Source organism: Cucurbita maxima, unplaced genomic scaffold, assembly GCF_002738345.1.
Source record: "Cucurbita maxima cultivar Rimu unplaced genomic scaffold, Cmax_1.0 Cma_Scf00025, whole genome shotgun sequence".
In the NCBI taxonomy this organism is placed as follows: Eukaryota; Viridiplantae; Streptophyta; class Magnoliopsida; order Cucurbitales; family Cucurbitaceae; genus Cucurbita; species Cucurbita maxima.
In genome coordinates, this window is record NW_019272041.1 from 3,442,640 (window position 1) to 3,459,863 (window position 17,224).

The window sequence follows — 17,224 nt, forward strand, 5'->3', positions numbered from 1 at the left end:
AAAAAAAAAAAAAAAAAAAACAAATTCAATCTGTTCATTCAATTGAAAACTCATACAATACGAAAAACAAACAGACCTTATGAAGATGAAAAGACATATCTCCAACTTCAACCGCAACATCGCTAGGTAATCCACTTGAGCAAAGCCTAACGAACACCAGACGATACAATCTCAATCATACAACGAGTACTAAAATACAGAGTAATCATTTAACAGAAACAGAGAGTGAAATTGTAAACCATATGAATCGGCATTATTACAAAATCATAATAAACAGAATGAAGGTTGTGTAATCCAGATCGTGATCTGGAATGGAAATAACAAAAAGGAGTTACCAGGTTTGGCCGTCGCGATGAAATGCTTCCGATTTGATGCCTAATTTCATGGTGGGCATGGATGGCGATGGGAAGAGAAGGGTTAAAACATGGAGAGAAATGGGGAAGAGGAAAATGGAGGAAAATGGCGGAAAATGTGGAGGAGGAGAATGTAAGAAATGGGAACATTCCTAGATGATCGTGAAGATGTTTCGATGGAAGGTAGCGAGTCTAAAGCAAACAAAGAACAGAAGTGAGAGTCAAAATCAAAATGGAGCGCTTCCAATGGCTCCTCCTCCTCCTCTTCTACATTTGCGCTTTACTAAGACTCTCCCACCCACATTTACGACATGTCGTCTTTATATCCTCTTTTTTTTTTTTTTTTTCAATTTAATTTCAACATAATTTCACATTGACCAATTTAATCACATAAAACTTTTTAATAAGACCCCACTTTATACTATGAAAAACCTTAAAATTTTGAATTTCTAACTAAAAATAAATATCAATAATACAATTTAATTTAATTTTTTTAAAAAAAATTATCTATGAAACAATAATTTGATTTTATGCAATAAAATAGATTTTGAAATCAAATTATTGTTTTCTATGTATTTTTGAACATTTATACAACATAAAAACAAAATTTATAAGGTTATATATATATATAATTTAGTCTTTTGATTTTATCAAATAATTAAAAAATATATATTACACTTACTTCTAACCATGGAGGGAAAGAAATTTAATCTAACTGCTACTAGACTGTTTCTAATTTTAGTTATAAGTTACAGTGATTAATTAACATGTTTCTAATTTTAGTTATAAGTTACAGTGATTAATGTTAATTAATGGTTTAATCCTCCACTCCATATTTATAATTCATATATAAAATTATTCTAATTACATTGCCCAATTAACTATCTCAAAATCATTAATCACTTCGAGAACAGTAAAAACTTTTTAACTGCGGGCTGTTTCCTTTTGAATTTAATCCTTCAAAATATAAGTTACTCCAAGAAACAAAAACAAAGATCTTCAAAAGAATTTTCATAGTCTAATTTGAACAGAATTTCAAATTGAATTTTAAGGGTAAAACCTAAGTTCCAAATTATAAGAAATATTCTATGGCTAAACTTATATTACATACACTTGATTCAAGAAAAAGAAACGTCCCTCTTTGTTACCTTTATTTCACAGCTTTTCTTTCCTGTAATCCCTCTACCAAACATTCCCATGCCCGTTTGAGACTTGAGAATCTAATTATCGGACAACCTTACTCGAAACTTGAGGATCTTAACAATCCATCAGAATAAACAGAAGCCTTTCCCCTTAACTTTGTTGAGCTTAAGTGTAACAACCCATCACTAGCAGATATTGTCCGCTTTAGCACGCTACATTAAAAGCAAGAGAAAGTCAGTGGTCTCATGGAATTGCAGAATCGCCTCTCCTCTAGTATCCAGGTAAACCCTTTCATTATTTGCCGATAACAAAGAGAAATATGCATTGACCTTCATAAGTTCATCATTTGGTTTAGTACTTAGTTCTACTTCCCATCACAAGCCATGCCCAGCAACTTTTGTTATAGACATTTTAGAATTCAAATTCGGTATTAGTATTCTTTACGGTGTTTGTTGACAAGCTCTACTGAGAGCCACACCTTGACTTCTCGGCCTCTAGCCTTGGCTGTAAGGCATCCACTTCTTTACGGAGAGCAGCGTTTTCCTGAAAATTACAGACATGTTTAAGGGGTCAAAACCATATATACATACAGATACAAGACAAATTTTAGTTCTCGAGACGAACGATAGCATTTCTTTGCGATATTCTGCAAGGATTTCTCAAGTCATTTCCTAAGTTTTTGAAGGAAAGATTAAGTACTCAACTTACTACTCAGTTAAGATACTCGAAACTTGATAACTATATAGTTACATCAAGGAGTTACCTCTTGCAAATTTGTCAACTTCTGATTGATTCTAGCAACATCCCCTACCTTCTCAAAAGATTCCTTAAGCTGTAAATCATATAGAGCTTGATCAGTGATCATCAAATACATACAAAAAGAAACTTTCTACCACGTGGGGTTTGTTAAATAATCCCTAAACTCGAAAGTTCAAATCAACGGGTTACGAAATATTTAATCTTTCACATACTCTTTTTAACATTTCTCACTCGAAGATTTCAAAATTGGGTGAGAATCAACGAGTGACTATCATTATTAATGGGAAAGAAAATCATATGACAAGGTTTGAATGCAAACCTTCGTGCTCTAGTACTATGTTAAATTATCTTAAAATCAAAAACTTAAGCTAATATGTCACTTAAACCAGTTACTTGAAACAGCAACGTAATGCAAATAAGAGATCAACAATATGAGAAAGTATTCATCATTCACTGCCAAGAACAGAGAGTTACTTGTTCCATACACAAGCATTTCTAATTTCACATTTAACAAGTTCTTTGCCGGTTGGCAATGCAAGAATGTTATGAATCTTTTGATTGACAATCCGTAGATCATAGGAGCAGCAACAGTAATAAACAGAATTCAAGCATACCCCCCTCAAACAACAGGTCTCAGAAAAGTAATAAACAAATCATGCCAAAACATAAATTCAATGCAGTGAGGAAAAAACTCCACTGGATTTATCGATCTTCACGGAAACTTAACCCTAAAGATACTGACCTTATTTAGCTCACTGTTACAACTATTGGCTCTGTCTAGTTCGTGATCATACATACGACGCCATTCCGCAGATTCATCCATTGCCTCCCGGTTCGCAAGGTCGAACTGCCTCCTAAATAATCCATTAACGATCAATTTAAATCTAACCGATATAATAATCTTACTACATTTCACATTTCAACCGGTACCATTTCCTAAATTTTTCATACAAATTTCCGTAATCATAGCCTACAAAACGAGAAAAACAAACCAAAATGTAAGATCCAGACCTGAGCAGTTCGGCTTCATCGGTAGACATGGAATAGTCTATGATCCAAAGTCTCATGTACACCACCAATCCTAAGACCATCGCCGCAGCCAAACCTACCAAGATTTGCTTCTGATTTCTCCCCATGTCCCTCTCTGTAAGGTCAATGACCGATCAATTGACGGCGACAACCTCGAAGGTGAAGGCCGGAGGAAACCTCTCTCTGAAGGCAGACTTTAGTGCGGTTAGCCCATCATGATTGGGCTCAAATGTCTAACCCGGCCCACTAAGGCCCAATTTTCATTTTTTGTCAATACTTAATTATTTCGAATTTAATATTTTAGTATTAATTGTGAAATATAAAACGGCCAACTGCCAAGTTATAACGACTCCCTAACCGCTTGTTTAAAAAAAAAAAAAAACTATAATATAATTTAAATTTACTATAATATATTTTAATATCTATCTCAATCTTAATTAATTAAGAAAAAATAAAACTATTTTTAAACCGTTTAATAAAAATTTTAGTAAAAAATAATTGTAAATATATTGTTAAATTTAATTCTAGTCGGATATTTAAATATGATGGTTAAATTATTAAAATAGGTCGATGTTAGACGTACCATATATTCAATTTTTTTATTGTATTTCAATCGACTAATTTATCGTTATTCTCGTATCCGTAAAGTTTATAAAAATTACGGAGGTGACTTTATGTATATTATAATTCTATGATACACGACCATTCATCACGAACTTTTGATAACTATTTTACACCAACTCAAATTTTTTTTATTAAATTAATTATGAAATTGTGAAACTCTTAAATATTTTTTATTATGTGGATTTATTGAATCATTTTTTTTTCCTTTTTTATTTGCATATTATTCCCATTATCCCTTTCTTCTCTCTTTTCCCACTTTTTTTCCGGGAGTGTTTGGATGCTTTTTCACGTTTCCAAATCTCCATGTGGATTCTTATTCCGGACAGGAATATCTTATTCCACTAGAGGAGCAATATTCTGGCTGCTTCCAATTACGAACTATTCTCTATGGCCCCACTTGTTCCCCTTTAGTGCCAACTTTCAAACTAAATTATATATCATATTCTCACCATTTATATTCATAGGTGAAACTTTTTTTATTACAATTTTATAAATATAATTATTTTTTTTAATATCTTTTATTACCATTTTTATTATATGTGGCATAAAAGGTTATTAGTGTAATTTTTAACTGTGATAATGTCCGATAAATAACCAAACTGTCTGTAATATATACGTCTCACTTTGTAACACTTACAAATTATTTAGTCTAAATCGTTTATGTCAAAACACGTGAATGAAGATATTTTATATGACGAATTTGTATAAAAGACAAAACAACGATATTTAATATCTTTTTATAAATCTCAATTCATAATCATAATATTTTTAATATGATGATCGTATTTCCTCGATCTTGATCCATGGTTAGCTACCAGCTTTTACTTGAGAGAGTTCGTTGTTCGGTTTATAGGAGTAAATGAGGATACTGTGTCCAAATAATTACGCGTTTCTAACCCTTTATGAAAATTTATTTTAAATACATTTATGGAAAATTCTTATTACTTTAAATATATTGATAAATTGATAGAATTAAAATAATTAGAAAATTCTAAAAATAAATTTTAATAAAAGAGAATAACTTGATTGGGCAAGCAAGAAAAGATATTAATTATTTTAATCAAAGAATTGCTCTAGCTTGTCCATTGCTTTCTCACCGACTCCCATTTCAATTAATTAAAAAAATTTAATTAATCTATTTTTCTTCAATTAGACCCAACAAAATTCTAAGCAATTAAATTGCTTTAATAATTATAATTTAATACTAAATGGGTTGCTTAGTCGTTAAGCATCCGAATTTAAGTATTTAAACTTGAGATAATTATGTTTAATGGAAGTTTCCAGATTTGGAATCACAAAAAATTCACTGTTTCCAATACAGATAATCACAAATAACCAAAAAGAAAAAAAAATAAAAATGAAGATAAATTATGGAAAAATTACATTAATTTACTTCATCAAAATTCTCTAATAATTATTCTGAGTATAATTTCCGGTACTGATTATATTATTAATTATACGGACGCTAACTAAAAATTAAATTTGAATTAATCTTCGAACCCAGTTTTTTCCCAAATTGCATTTCTCACCATTCTCAAATCTCTGCCCTTCAGCGTCCTTCCGATCCCTTCGTGAACCGAAAACGATTCGCCTCGCCGTCGCGCCAAATACTCATGCGGCGGCGCCCGCCACATATCGTCGTCGTCGTCGTCGCTATCGTCAAAATCCTCCTCCGCTGCTTCTCGCCGGCCGTGTTTGCTCTGATCGCTCTGGAGGATCTTCGACCAGTCCGGAATGTTGACAGGCAATGACGACGACGCCTTCACCGTCTTCTCCGCCGCAGCGCTACTTCTCTTCGGCAGTTTCTTCGAGATCGGGAAGATCTTCCTTGATTCTATCGGCGGAGTTTGGGCAGACGTCCAGATATCCGCCTCGTTGAAGTCGAAGAGGTTGTCGGCAGAAGATTCAGGACGGAGAACGGCGGGTGGCTCCGACGCCGGATAGATGTAGTTAGGTTTGGAATGGAAACCGAATCCGAAGGCTAAGCCTCTCCTTGACGCCATTGAAAATGGATGGAAGCTTTCGAGTTTCTGGATCTTCTTTTTCTTCTCTGTTGATTGAATTGAATTTCAACTACTCCAAGGGAATCAAAGTCCCACCAGTTTTATAATGGATTTAATGGATAAGTTCACGCTTCGAACCCCTCCCTTCTTTGCTCCGCGTACGAACATTTTAAATTTTTTTATTAAAAAAAAAAAAAACATAGAGACTATTATAGAATACGGCCGACCTCATTGTTTTAGTGTACACTCGCCCTCATATTTGACTATCCGCTATGTTGACTATTCCAATTTAACCTCTATTTATCTTTTTAATTTTTAATTATTAAATAATTTTACTAAAATTTTATAATTAATTTTTTTTTTTTGACAAAATTTTAATATAGCTAGACGAGTTTAGAAATAAAATTTAATTTTTTAAAAATAATTGGTTATATGAAAATAAAAATTGGATTGAGATGATTTGTGTTTTTGTTGGTTTAATTTGTTATTTTATTTCATATAAGGATAGCGTTAGGAATGAATTTTTTGGAAGACAAAAAGGTGAGCATCATGTGAAAACTATGGATAGCCATGTTTATCCAGCTTAGTAAGCAACTTGAGCAAGTAACATTGTTCGTGTGGTTAAACACGACACTCAAAAAACTCATCGAAAAGGTGCTTTATACTACATTTCTATACTAAAATATCGGTCAACGAAGACAATATATTATAATTGTCTCACGTGAAAAGTTGGTAATTTCATCATTAATGTAAAAAAATACTGACATTATTAAAAGCTTCGATATTTGTGAGATTTCAACATTAGTTTGAAGAAAAGAACAAAACATTGTTTATAAGTGTGTAAAAACTATTTTTAGTAGACGGATTTTAAAACCTCTTTTACCGCAGACAACACGACCGACAATCGAGTTTAATTTTCAACATCCAGATAAACGACGAGTCGGACAAAATTTAAATTATTTATATAAATTTCTTAATTTCAATGGCCCCACCATCCTGCATCGCATGATTGGTGCAATAGAAGATAACGACGAATTTTTTAATATAATTAATAGCACATCGACACGTGTACCAATCATTTCCCTATCATAAAATAAGAAAAAAAAGAAAAAAAGGGGAAATTATTGTCTACACCCGTTCTCTCTGCAGTCGCACCAATATTGTGGTTTATTATAAACATGTTACTCGAGGTTTTGTAAATTTAATGGTCCAAATTCTACAAATAAAATAACAAAAAATAATATAAATAAATATGTCGTTAAATATTAATATAATAATGAAAATATTTATATTAACAAAATAATTATTAAATTTCAAGTATTGTGTTGATATTATTGCCACATCAATTTTATACTAAACGCTAATTTTGAAACATTTAGGTAAGATTAAGATAATGTTGTAATTTTTAAAATAAAAATATAATTCCTCTTAATAATTATCTGAAATAAAAGTGAAATTATTTATCACTTCCATATTTAACCATCAATAAATTAATAAATTAAAAGTGCAAGAATTTAAGCCAATAAAAATCTTCGTCGTCAAGGGCAAGACACGTGGCGTACGAAACTCCACAAAGTTGACGTGCACGGTTTTTCGCAAACGGCTGTCGAGCGAAGATTCAGTGCATTACGTAGTACGGATAAGTAATGTCATCGGACCACGTGTCCAAATCAAGTACGTTGACATGATGTCAAGTTGAATTAAATATGAACATCAGACGGTGATGGTGAAGGGAGAGGGCACGGGTGTACAAAAAGTAGGATACGTGAAAAAATAGAATTGTACCGTACTTTTACCGCTGTTTTCTTTTTCTTTGCCTATTTTATTTATTTTAGTCAATTAATTTGTTTAATTGTATTATTTTATTTACAGAAAATGCATATTTTAATTTTAGCACATTTTTCGTACATTAACTGGATAAGGTTAATTATTTTCCAAAAAATAAAAAATAAAAAATCAATGTTATTATTCTTATCATATTTATATTTATTTTTTTAAGAAGCGTGTGGTGGATAAGTTTATTTTTTTTGTACGGATTTTAAAATATTTTAAAAAGATCGAGAATAATCTTTCTTTTTTTAATTGATTATTTTCGTGGTTGAAAAGTATGTATATCAAATCCTTTCATATTTAGAGTTTGACATCTTATTTAATTTAAAATGACAATAGTAGTAGCTTTTCGTGTGTTTGACATTATTATTTTTCATAAACATTATTAAATATTTAAATAATTTTAATATAATATTCTTAAAAAATTACAATAATACCCTTAAGGGCATTTTTATCAAATGACGAAGTTCTGGGACAATTTTAAAAATTAAAAATATATAAACTAAAATAATAATAATACAAAATCTAAAATAAAATGAGTATTTTATATAATATTATTTTTGTGACCAATAATCTTAGATATTAACTTTCCTTATAAGAAAAAAAAACTTATGGATTAGATATTAAATTATTAATTAGTCATTTTCAAAATTGCCATTTTTTCAAGCATTGTTTAGCATATGTCAACTCTTGGAAATTGACGATTAATGATGTTGGGCTTTCTTGTCATTTTACCTAATTAAATTTTCCAATTATCTTTATTAATAAATTATGCCTTTTTTAAATAAAAAAAATTAGCTAATATTTTTTTCACTATTTAATTATGATTACTATAAGTTGAACTATATTAAAATCGACAATAAAAAAAAATATAAAATTATTCTAGTGGGCTAATATATAATAGAACAACGGTAAATATATTAAAATACAGGGACTAAATTGAAAATTTTAAAAGTATAGATTTTAATAAATAATAATTAAAAAAGAAAACGGGTCAGGAGAAATGGAGAAAATGGGCTGTGGGTTTAGGAGGGGATGAAATCCAAAAGTAGGCCAATTTTCTATTGGGCCGACACATCGGGATGAAATCCAAAACCTGCAGATTAGGGTTTTGAAGTTTCCGTGGGCCGACACGTCGTCGCTGTATCGAAAACTCTAGCATAAATCAAGTGAAAGCCTCGCCGCTGTGTTAGGTTAACCAGTGGTTGTCCTTCCTTCTGTGGAATCTCTCGAATCTACTGACCTTCACGACGCGGAATCATGCCTCCGAAGTTTGACCCTAGTCAGGTGGTGGATGTTTTCGTTCGCGTCACCGGAGGTGAGGTTGGAGCAGCCAGTTCTCTTGCTCCGAAGATTGGTCCTCTCGGTCTTTCTCCTAAGAAGATTGGAGAAGACATTGCTAAAGAGACCGCAAAGGAATGGAAAGGTCTTAGAGTTACTGTAAAGCTCACTGTCCAAAATCGTCAGGCGAAGGTCTCCGTTGTTCCTTCGGCGGCGGCTTTGGTAATTAAGGCGTTGAAGGAGCCGGAGCGTGACCGGAAGAAGACTAAGAATATCAAGCATAATGGCAACATTTCTCTTGATGATGTGATTGAAATTGCTAGGGTTATGCGGCCTAGATCGATGGCTAAGGACCTCTCTGGCTCCGTCAAGGAGATCCTTGGAACTTGCGTGTCTGTTGGTTGTACTGTTGATGGCAAGGACCCTAAGGATCTTCAACAGGAGATTAACGATGGCGACGTTGAAGTGCCCCAAGATTGAGAGTAACAGTTTCTTTGGCCATTACTTTAGCATGAGAGATTGAATTTACCACAACTTTGTTTGATCAGTTTTGCTATTTAACATGAGTTTAGCATGGTTCTTCTATCTCTTGTTTATCTGCGTTTTTTTGTTGGTTTTTATTTAAAAAGCTTTAATTGGATTATGGCAATGAATATCAAAGCTTTATTTCTGTTCATGGAAACTGGATATAAATTTCATCTTTATTGGACATATGTTTGTTTTCTCCTGCCCAGAAATTGCTCGTATTTATCTTTATGAGTATTTCTAGGATCTCTTATGAACTCTAAAATAGTATTGTTTCAAGATTTTGATTTTATTAGCAATAGTCTCATGAACAATAAGTTGGAGGAATTTGATTAGGCTTTTGAATACTGGTTGCTGTATCTCCTATCATGCTCTCTAGTTGCCCCAAGCCCCGACATTATACTAGAATTACCCAACTTGAAGATGATTTGCAGCCTGCCTGGAAAGCCCCTTTCGTACTCATTTGTTTCTTACTGATATGCATTCATCAGCAGGGAGAGCTATCACTTCTCTGTGTTTGATGATAGAATCATGTGTTTTTTAGTGTCCTCCGATCGTTGCCTGTTGGTCTCGGAGCTGTCTCGGATCTATTCATTAAAAAGAATCGATTCAATACATTTCTTATGTACCCTTAGGTGTTATATTAGAATTGAACAAGATTTCGGATCAATTTATATTGATTGACTGCCTCCATGATCTTGTTGCTAACAATGACCACTATTTTTAGTTTGGATCTTCCTAATCATTCTCGATGGAGGTCTAGACCCTTCTCTTGTTTTTTTTTATCATTTTTCTTTTTCGATCCACCCTTGGAGTTGAATGCCTCATTCAAGAATTGTTTTTGATCCAATTCATAGGACTGAATAGAAAAGGCAAATCCCTAGCTTAGATCATGATTATTGATTTGAGTTTGTAGATGAACAAAGTTCGTCCAAAACTCCCACCGGTTACTCTCTACACCAATTACCAATTTGATTATTGTCCGAGTGGTAGTAGTTTCGATGATATAAATTAAATTTACCGAACTAATATATTATTTTAATTGCATATTAGTAATTAATGTCGAATGTTAATATAACATTTTTATGTACATGATCTTATGTTATATCTACTATCCCTTTTGCCAATGCATAAGCAATCTCACCCTCATGTATTTTTTTATGAAGGTCTCGCCCTCGAGCTGTTGTAAGTTTTTAAAATATTGATATAATTTTAAATTTAAAATGCAAAGTATTTTTATATTTTTTGTGTGTGTGATTAGAATGAATAAATAAACCAATTTTTTTTTAAAAAAAAAAAAAAAAAAGTAAATTAGGAGTAAATGGCTCGTTGAAAATGGCTCTTCTCCTAAGCCCTACGACTAAATTCGGAGTTGAAAGGTTTTGTGGTCATTTGAAACGGAGGAACCAACCACAAATCCCTTAACATAGATGTGGATTAACAACTCTTTGCATGCCCCATAAAGTGTCGAACCAAATTCCAATTTCCAAATTCAAATCCATCTTTCTCAATCGGAGCTCACATTCACTCATCTAAGCTCACTTTCTCTCTGCTCCAATGGCGAATAACGACATCGAAGTCGGATCTCGGGGGTCCCTTCCGAGGAAGGACTATTTCGAGCCGCTTCCGGCGCCAATGATCGATATGGAGGAGTTGGCCAAATGGTCCTTTTACAGAGCCATAATCGCCGAGTTTGTCGCCACTCTTTTGTTTCTCTACGTCGTCGTTTTGACGGTCATCGGTAATAAAACCCAGACCGATCCAATCATCGGCGGTAACCTCTGCGGCGGAGTTGGCACCCTCGGAATCGCCTGGGTCTTCGGCGGTATGATCTTCGTTCTCGTTTACTGCACCGCCGGCATCTCTGGTAATTCCCTTCTCTTCATTTTCCCCCAATTTTCAAAACCCAGAAAATTAACCGGTTGGGTGTGCAGGAGGACACATAAACCCGGCGGTGACATTCGGAATGTTTCTGGGGAGAAAGATATCGTTGATTCGCGCCTTGCTCTACATTATAGCTCAGTGCTTGGGGGCGTTATGCGGCTGCGCCTTAGTCAAGTCACTACAGAGAGATCGCTACAACCACTATGGCGGTGCCGCCAACCAGCTCGTCGACGGCTACAGCAAGGGCACCGGTCTCGCCGTCGAGATCGTCGGCACCTTCGTCCTTCTCTACACCGTCTTCTCCGCCACCGATCCCAAACGCAACGCCCGAGATTCCTACGTTCCTGTGCTGGCTCCACTCCCCATTGGGTTCACTGTTTTCATGGTTCATCTCGCTACAATTCCGATCACTGGCACTGGCATCAATCCAGCTCGAAGCTTCGGCGCCGCCGTGATCATCAACGATAAAGAAATTTGGAAAGATCATGTATGTGTCCAGTTTTGAAGAAATCCCTTCTTGATTTCACGTTTTTTTTGCAACGAATTAGAGATTTGATTGTGATTGTAAATTGCAGTGGATCTTCTGGGTCGGGCCGCTGATCGGAGCAACCATTGCTACGATGTATTACCAGTATGTTCTTCGAGCCTCCGCCGTGAAAGCAATTGGATCCTTCAGAAGCACCCCACCAACTCGCCACTAAAGTTATTGACACAACACACCACAACCAATCTATTTTTGATAAGTAGGAGATAGGAATAAACCGAACCAAGAGGCGGTTTTTTTTTTTTAAACTTTTTTTTATTTTTTTTTAAAATAAGAAATAATTAGTTTTCAAATTTTTATAGGGAGAACACAATTTTATATAAGAGGATTCTTTGTATTTAATATATATATATATATTGTAATTATGGCTGTCTGATATTTATTTAATTATTAGTAAGTCTAATAGGCTCTAAAATTTTAATTTTGTGTATAATATACTTTTAATTTTTTTTAAAAAAATTGTATTTAAAATAAAATTTTAACTTTAACATAATATTTAAAAGATTTATTAAGTTTTAAAGAATTAAATTACTAGTTTAACCTTACAATTTTAAATTTGTATTAAATAAGTGTCTAAAGATTAAAAAAAAATTAATAGCTTGGAATCTATTAGATGAAAAAAATGGATTTATTTAAAAATAAATAAATTTTAGGATCTTATTAGATGGAAGTCTTAGTCAAGAGCATATTAAATAGATCTAAAAAATATATTTAATATTTTAAAAGATTATCGATCAATAACAAAATAAATAAATAAATAAATAACCGGCATTTAAAATATAAATATTTACTAAAAAAATAAAATCTTATAATTTCATAGGCAAATTGGTAATTTATCCCATAAATAGGAAATTCCCACTCCATCGAAGACGTTTTTCCTTCGACCCATCGGTTTAAAGGGCAGTCGCGATTCCGTCGGAATCTTCCAGTTTCTTCGCACCCGGCAATCTCTATCTACAGGTACAGATCACATTCGCTTCCTCTCTCTCTCTCTCTCTCTCTCTAACTACTATTCTTTTGACGATCCGCTATTCTGGAATTTCAATCTATGATTGCTTGATCTTGTTCAGTGATTTGTTATTCTGCTCTGTCCGATTGATTCTTCTACTTCATTTACCGGCAACTGCGCGCGCGCGTATTTTACTTTTTGTCCGCCGAATTTGGTGTGCGGCTGCTAGACAGTGGTTACTGACGAGATCTTTGTTGTCGAATCCTTTTGTCTTGTGTTTCCTGTTCGGTTTGGATAGATAGCAGAAATTTTCTAGATCTATTTGTTATCTTAGATTTGGACCGTGAATAATCAAGAAACATAGGCTTATACGCTTAATCGATCTGCGTCGACTCCCGCCGAGTTATGAATTCTGCTGCTTGCAAGTGTAATTAAGTGTTGGATTTCAGAATTTGAAACTTAAGATTCATTTGATCGAGGGAATTTATAGGTTTTCAGTTCTCGGTCTTACTTTTGACGCACACAATTGATTTACGATTTGCTATATAAGCAACTGAAACTCTTGTCTATGATTCGTAGTTGAAGAAACTTTTGGTGAACTAGGTTTTGGGTTTAGGTTATGAGAAGCATTCGAGACAAGGTTGTTTTATGTTCTGGTGCATGAGATCTCTAAGCTGACTAGGTTTGAAACTGAAGGTGAGGAAAATTCAATTATTTTCTTGTACTTTTCCTCCTAGGTAGTTAATGATAAAACTACGAAAGACTAGGAGTTTGGACTAAAATTAGAGTGTTAAGGAGAAAAAACATTTTTTCTATAGATTAGTTTTGAACTGCGTCATTATGATATAAAGACTATATTTGTTGAAATAACTCTAAAATAATGCACAAAATGAAACCAGCCGCAAATACTTATTTGCATCGGAAACCATGATGATTCGTTAAACGAGGGTTGGAATGACACTTTGAGGCAGCAACTTCTAAGCTTCAAGATTTATGGCTTCTTTGATTTCTAAGAGCAAGGCACAGGCCTCATGGCTTTTATGGAGGCTGTGCTGTATTCTTACAAGTATTAAATCATCTTATTTGTTGAATAACTCTATGAGCTGCTCTTGCGATACGATAGTTCATTACAACTTTAACTGCTAAGACTTCGGTTTAGAAATTGGTCCGAGTCAGCCTAAACATAGTTTATGGTCAACCAAAAAGTTAGACATTTGGATCCCCACCCCCACATATTGAACTAAAAAAAAAGGTTTGATTCAATTAATCATGATAATATCTGCAACGACATTTAGCAACGTAGTTTCTGCTGAGATTGTTTTTACCTGAGCAGGCCCTTCTTTTACTTGTATAAAAAAACATCTTCTTTTTGTAGGAGAATATGGCAACTAGGGGTCAAGGTGGTATCCAACAATTGCTTGCAGCAGAGCAAGAAGCTCAACACATTGTCAATGCTGCCAGAAATGGTAAACTGACTCTTTTATTTTGGTTTTGTTATATACTTTTTAACATTCATATGCATGTAAATTTGTAATTTGGTTCAACTAGTTCCTGGAAGCATGTAGGTTCAGTTCATAATTTGCTTGACACGAGTTTACAAGGACCATCATCTTCTCTTTTACTGCTATCGATTTACTTTTTTATTGTTGCTTTATGAAGTTGAACATAATCTATAACTCAATGACTTTGGTTTTCCTGTTTTTTTTAGCAAAATTGGCCAGACTGAAACAAGCCAAAGAAGAGGCTGAAAAGGAAATTGCTGCTTACCGTGCCCAAGTGGAGGCTGAGTTCCAAAGAAAACTCTCTGAGGTTGGTATTTAATTATATTATGCACTTAAAATTTTCTCTTGCTGTGAAAAAAGCCATCCTGAGATGTTAATATATCTGCTAACTTCTTTTCCTTTGGGGTCTTCCAGAATATATCTGCTATCCCATTTGGGACAGGGGTTGCCTTCTTTTGTTCATACTATCAGTGAAATGAAGGAATCATAGTTTCTCATAAAAAATATATATATATATAGTTGCTAACTCTGCCCTTCTTGCTTCCCCCATCTCACTATCATTTTTGGTCATATAGAGTAGCGGAGATTCAGGAGCTAATGTTAAGCGGCTTGAAGTCGAGACAGATGCAAAGATTGCGCACCTGAAAGAAGAGTGTGCTAGAATTTCATACGATGTCGTGGACATGCTCCTGAAGCATGTGACAACCGTGAAAAATTGAACGTCTTGATCATAAAGGTTGCAGTAAGAAACTCTAAATTATGTTATTCTTTTTGTGGTGCCTGGAAACGGCTCAAACTGCATGTGTATTATGGAGATGAATCCTTTCCTTTGTATGGATCAGTCAGTACTTTGCAGACTGCACTGTGTTGAATAATATATGATTTGATTCAATGTTTATTTCTATGTTTCATCACGTTGAATTGAATGTTTATGAAGTAACACATTCCTGTTGTCGTCTTGATTGATTTGCTTGATAGCTTCTTTATGCATCCAGGGTTCTTCCTTATCATCTTTGGATCAATATTTGAATGGAAGTTTGTGTTAGAAGTCCTTGGATGATTCGAACTTTGTAGACTAAGGTATACAAAATCCCTTTCGTGTACAGCATACCTTTAATGTGTACTACTATTATTTTACAGCATAAAATAAAGAAAAAGTTTGTGTTTGGGAATAAGGATTGTTATTCCTTTTCGGCATAATTTGTTTATTACTATTATTTATTATTCCTACAGGAAACTGTGGTCCTTCAATCAAATTCCAAGGTTCTTCCTTATCATCTTTATCGGTACACAACATGGCCAATATTCTGCTCTCCTTAATTTTCAAAATACGTTTTTATTTTTTATTTTTAATATAGGCTCAAAACTGATTGACGCATTAGATATAAATTGTTTGGATTGTATAGGTTATGAAATTCCATCTCTAGTTTGGGAGTTTTAGTTAGAAGGTTCTTCATTATGTGGTGCTCGGTTATCTCTCTCAAATATTTCAATTGAAGAGGACGAGTCATATCTAATTTGTCCCAAGGACAATGATGTCGTAAGCATATGTTGTTAGGATCGATACTAGTTGTTAACTCTGTTACCAATTGTTAGGTCGCTCAACAACGCACACACTCGATTAAGATGAACACAAAAAACAGAAGAGAAAAAATACAATGAGGAATATTGGCTAAAATTTGTATTATTACTTACAAACGCGGTATATATTGAAAATATAATCTAATAAATATATGCATATCAAATTTTTATTATATATATTTGAGTAATTTTCTCAAGTAATAATTTTATTTTATAAAAGTGATTTATTTTATTGAATTTTTTAATTTATTAGTTTTAGAGAGGAATGTGGGTCCATGGAAAGATGGCGATAGAGATTGATTAGGAGTGGGTGTCAATCCGTCGGAATTGGACAAATTATGGGTCGTTGGGTGAAATCATTTTATTCGCCCAATAAATCACATTTCTTATAATCAATATTTTAAATTTCTTTTTTTTTATTTAATTTTTCAACAAAAGCTTTATCTACCCACCATTCATAGTCTCACAATTAGGCCATTGCATTTTAATATATTAATTCCAATTACTTCCATGGATAAAACGCATTATAAAATTATCAACTTCATGCGGAATCCAATTTATTAATGAAAAGTAATTTAATACATTAATTTCATATTCTATTGAATTAAAAACAAAATAGAAAATATAAATTGATTTAAGTAGAACCAAAATACCTTTTTTATATAAATAAAAATGGATTTAGTGTGGTGGATAAACACAATTATGGTAGGGTATAGCATTTTTGTTTCTTTAATTTTAGCAGACAAAATTTCATGGGTCTCCAAATAAAAAAATTAAAAAACAAAAACCATATTTTTCTTTTTTTTTTCTTTTCTTCCCCACACCTTTTTCTTCCCACTTTGTTTTTTTTGTTTTTGTCCCTATGGATGAAATAACTCTAAGTCGGAAAAAGAAATCACAAGAAATGCATCTTTATTGGCTCGTTTAGATTCTCGTGTAGCTCAATATAGTTCAAAAGACAACCAAATACCCAATATTAATAAACTAACGTGTTCAAAAATTAGGTTAAGACATTTTTAAAATTTTTTTCAGCCCCAACGATTCTTATTAAATAATAAACCCAATCCTAGTCACGTTACTAGTTTACTCAAGGTAGAATTGGTCCGTGATATTACCATTTTCAAAAATAAGATTTTTTTAATCCCAAAATTAGGAATATAATTATATATATATATATATATATATATATATATATATATATATATATATATATAAAA

General features: G+C 33.1%; 6 protein-coding genes across 9 annotated transcripts in view; 3 read left to right on the forward strand and 3 right to left on the reverse strand.

Annotated features, from left to right (window-relative positions):
• LOC111498709 (BTB/POZ domain-containing protein At5g03250) overlaps positions 1–1,522 on the reverse strand; it is a 4,083-nt gene extending 2,561 nt beyond the window's left edge. For 2 of the 3 annotated variants that reach the window (XM_023150048.1, XM_023150047.1), the window contains exons 1-2: positions 336–739; positions 77–146 (exon numbers count right to left, since the gene is read on the reverse strand). In XM_023150048.1, the coding sequence (XP_023005816.1) occupies positions 77–146; positions 336–394 (129 nt within the window). In that variant the 5' untranslated portion in view covers positions 395–739. Of the gene's footprint in view, positions 1–76; positions 147–335; positions 740–1,501 lie in introns of those variants that run through there. The other variant, XM_023150049.1, reaches the window with a different exon arrangement.
• A 225-nt stretch (positions 1,523–1,747) lies between these two features.
• Positions 1,748–3,450, reverse strand: LOC111498710. Of its 2 annotated transcripts, XR_002720853.1 has the most exons (5): positions 3,267–3,450; positions 2,998–3,109; positions 2,260–2,328; positions 1,890–2,039; positions 1,748–1,847 (listed from the first exon to the last, which is right to left on the reverse strand). XR_002720853.1 is itself a non-coding variant. In XM_023150050.1 (4 exons), exons 1-4 carry the CDS (start codon positions 3,389–3,391, stop codon positions 1,959–1,961), a joined length of 387 nt encoding a protein of 128 aa, XP_023005818.1. In that variant the 5' UTR covers positions 3,392–3,450; the 3' UTR covers positions 1,773–1,958. The 2 variants fall into 2 exon arrangements, 1 of the variants encoding a protein (XP_023005818.1); XM_023150050.1 differs by having other exon boundaries at positions 1,773–2,039.
• A 1,722-nt stretch (positions 3,451–5,172) lies between these two features.
• Positions 5,173–6,059, reverse strand: LOC111498772. Its single transcript, XM_023150141.1, has one exon. The coding sequence runs from the start codon at positions 5,909–5,911 to the stop codon at positions 5,396–5,398; it is 516 nt and encodes a 171-aa protein (XP_023005909.1). The 5' UTR covers positions 5,912–6,059; the 3' UTR covers positions 5,173–5,395.
• Positions 6,060–8,915: 2,856 nt separating this feature from the next.
• Positions 8,916–9,732, forward strand: LOC111498745 (60S ribosomal protein L12-3). Its single transcript, XM_023150103.1, has one exon. The coding sequence runs from the start codon at positions 9,002–9,004 to the stop codon at positions 9,500–9,502; it is 501 nt and encodes a 166-aa protein (XP_023005871.1). The 5' UTR covers positions 8,916–9,001; the 3' UTR covers positions 9,503–9,732.
• A 1,062-nt stretch (positions 9,733–10,794) lies between these two features.
• LOC111498744 (probable aquaporin PIP2-4) lies at positions 10,795–12,201 on the forward strand. Its single transcript, XM_023150102.1, has 3 exons — positions 10,795–11,414; positions 11,482–11,918; positions 12,007–12,201. The coding sequence occupies exons 1-3, from the start codon at positions 11,105–11,107 to the stop codon at positions 12,130–12,132; spliced, it is 873 nt and encodes a 290-aa protein (XP_023005870.1). The 5' UTR covers positions 10,795–11,104; the 3' UTR covers positions 12,133–12,201.
• Positions 12,202–12,804: 603 nt separating this feature from the next.
• Positions 12,805–15,386, forward strand: LOC111498746 (V-type proton ATPase subunit G-like). The gene is made up of 4 exons (XM_023150104.1): positions 12,805–12,935; positions 14,300–14,390; positions 14,633–14,733; positions 15,002–15,386. The coding sequence occupies exons 2-4, from the start codon at positions 14,306–14,308 to the stop codon at positions 15,143–15,145; spliced, it is 330 nt and encodes a 109-aa protein (XP_023005872.1). The 5' UTR covers positions 12,805–12,935; positions 14,300–14,305; the 3' UTR covers positions 15,146–15,386.
• The last annotated feature ends 1,838 nt before the right edge of the window (positions 15,387–17,224 follow it).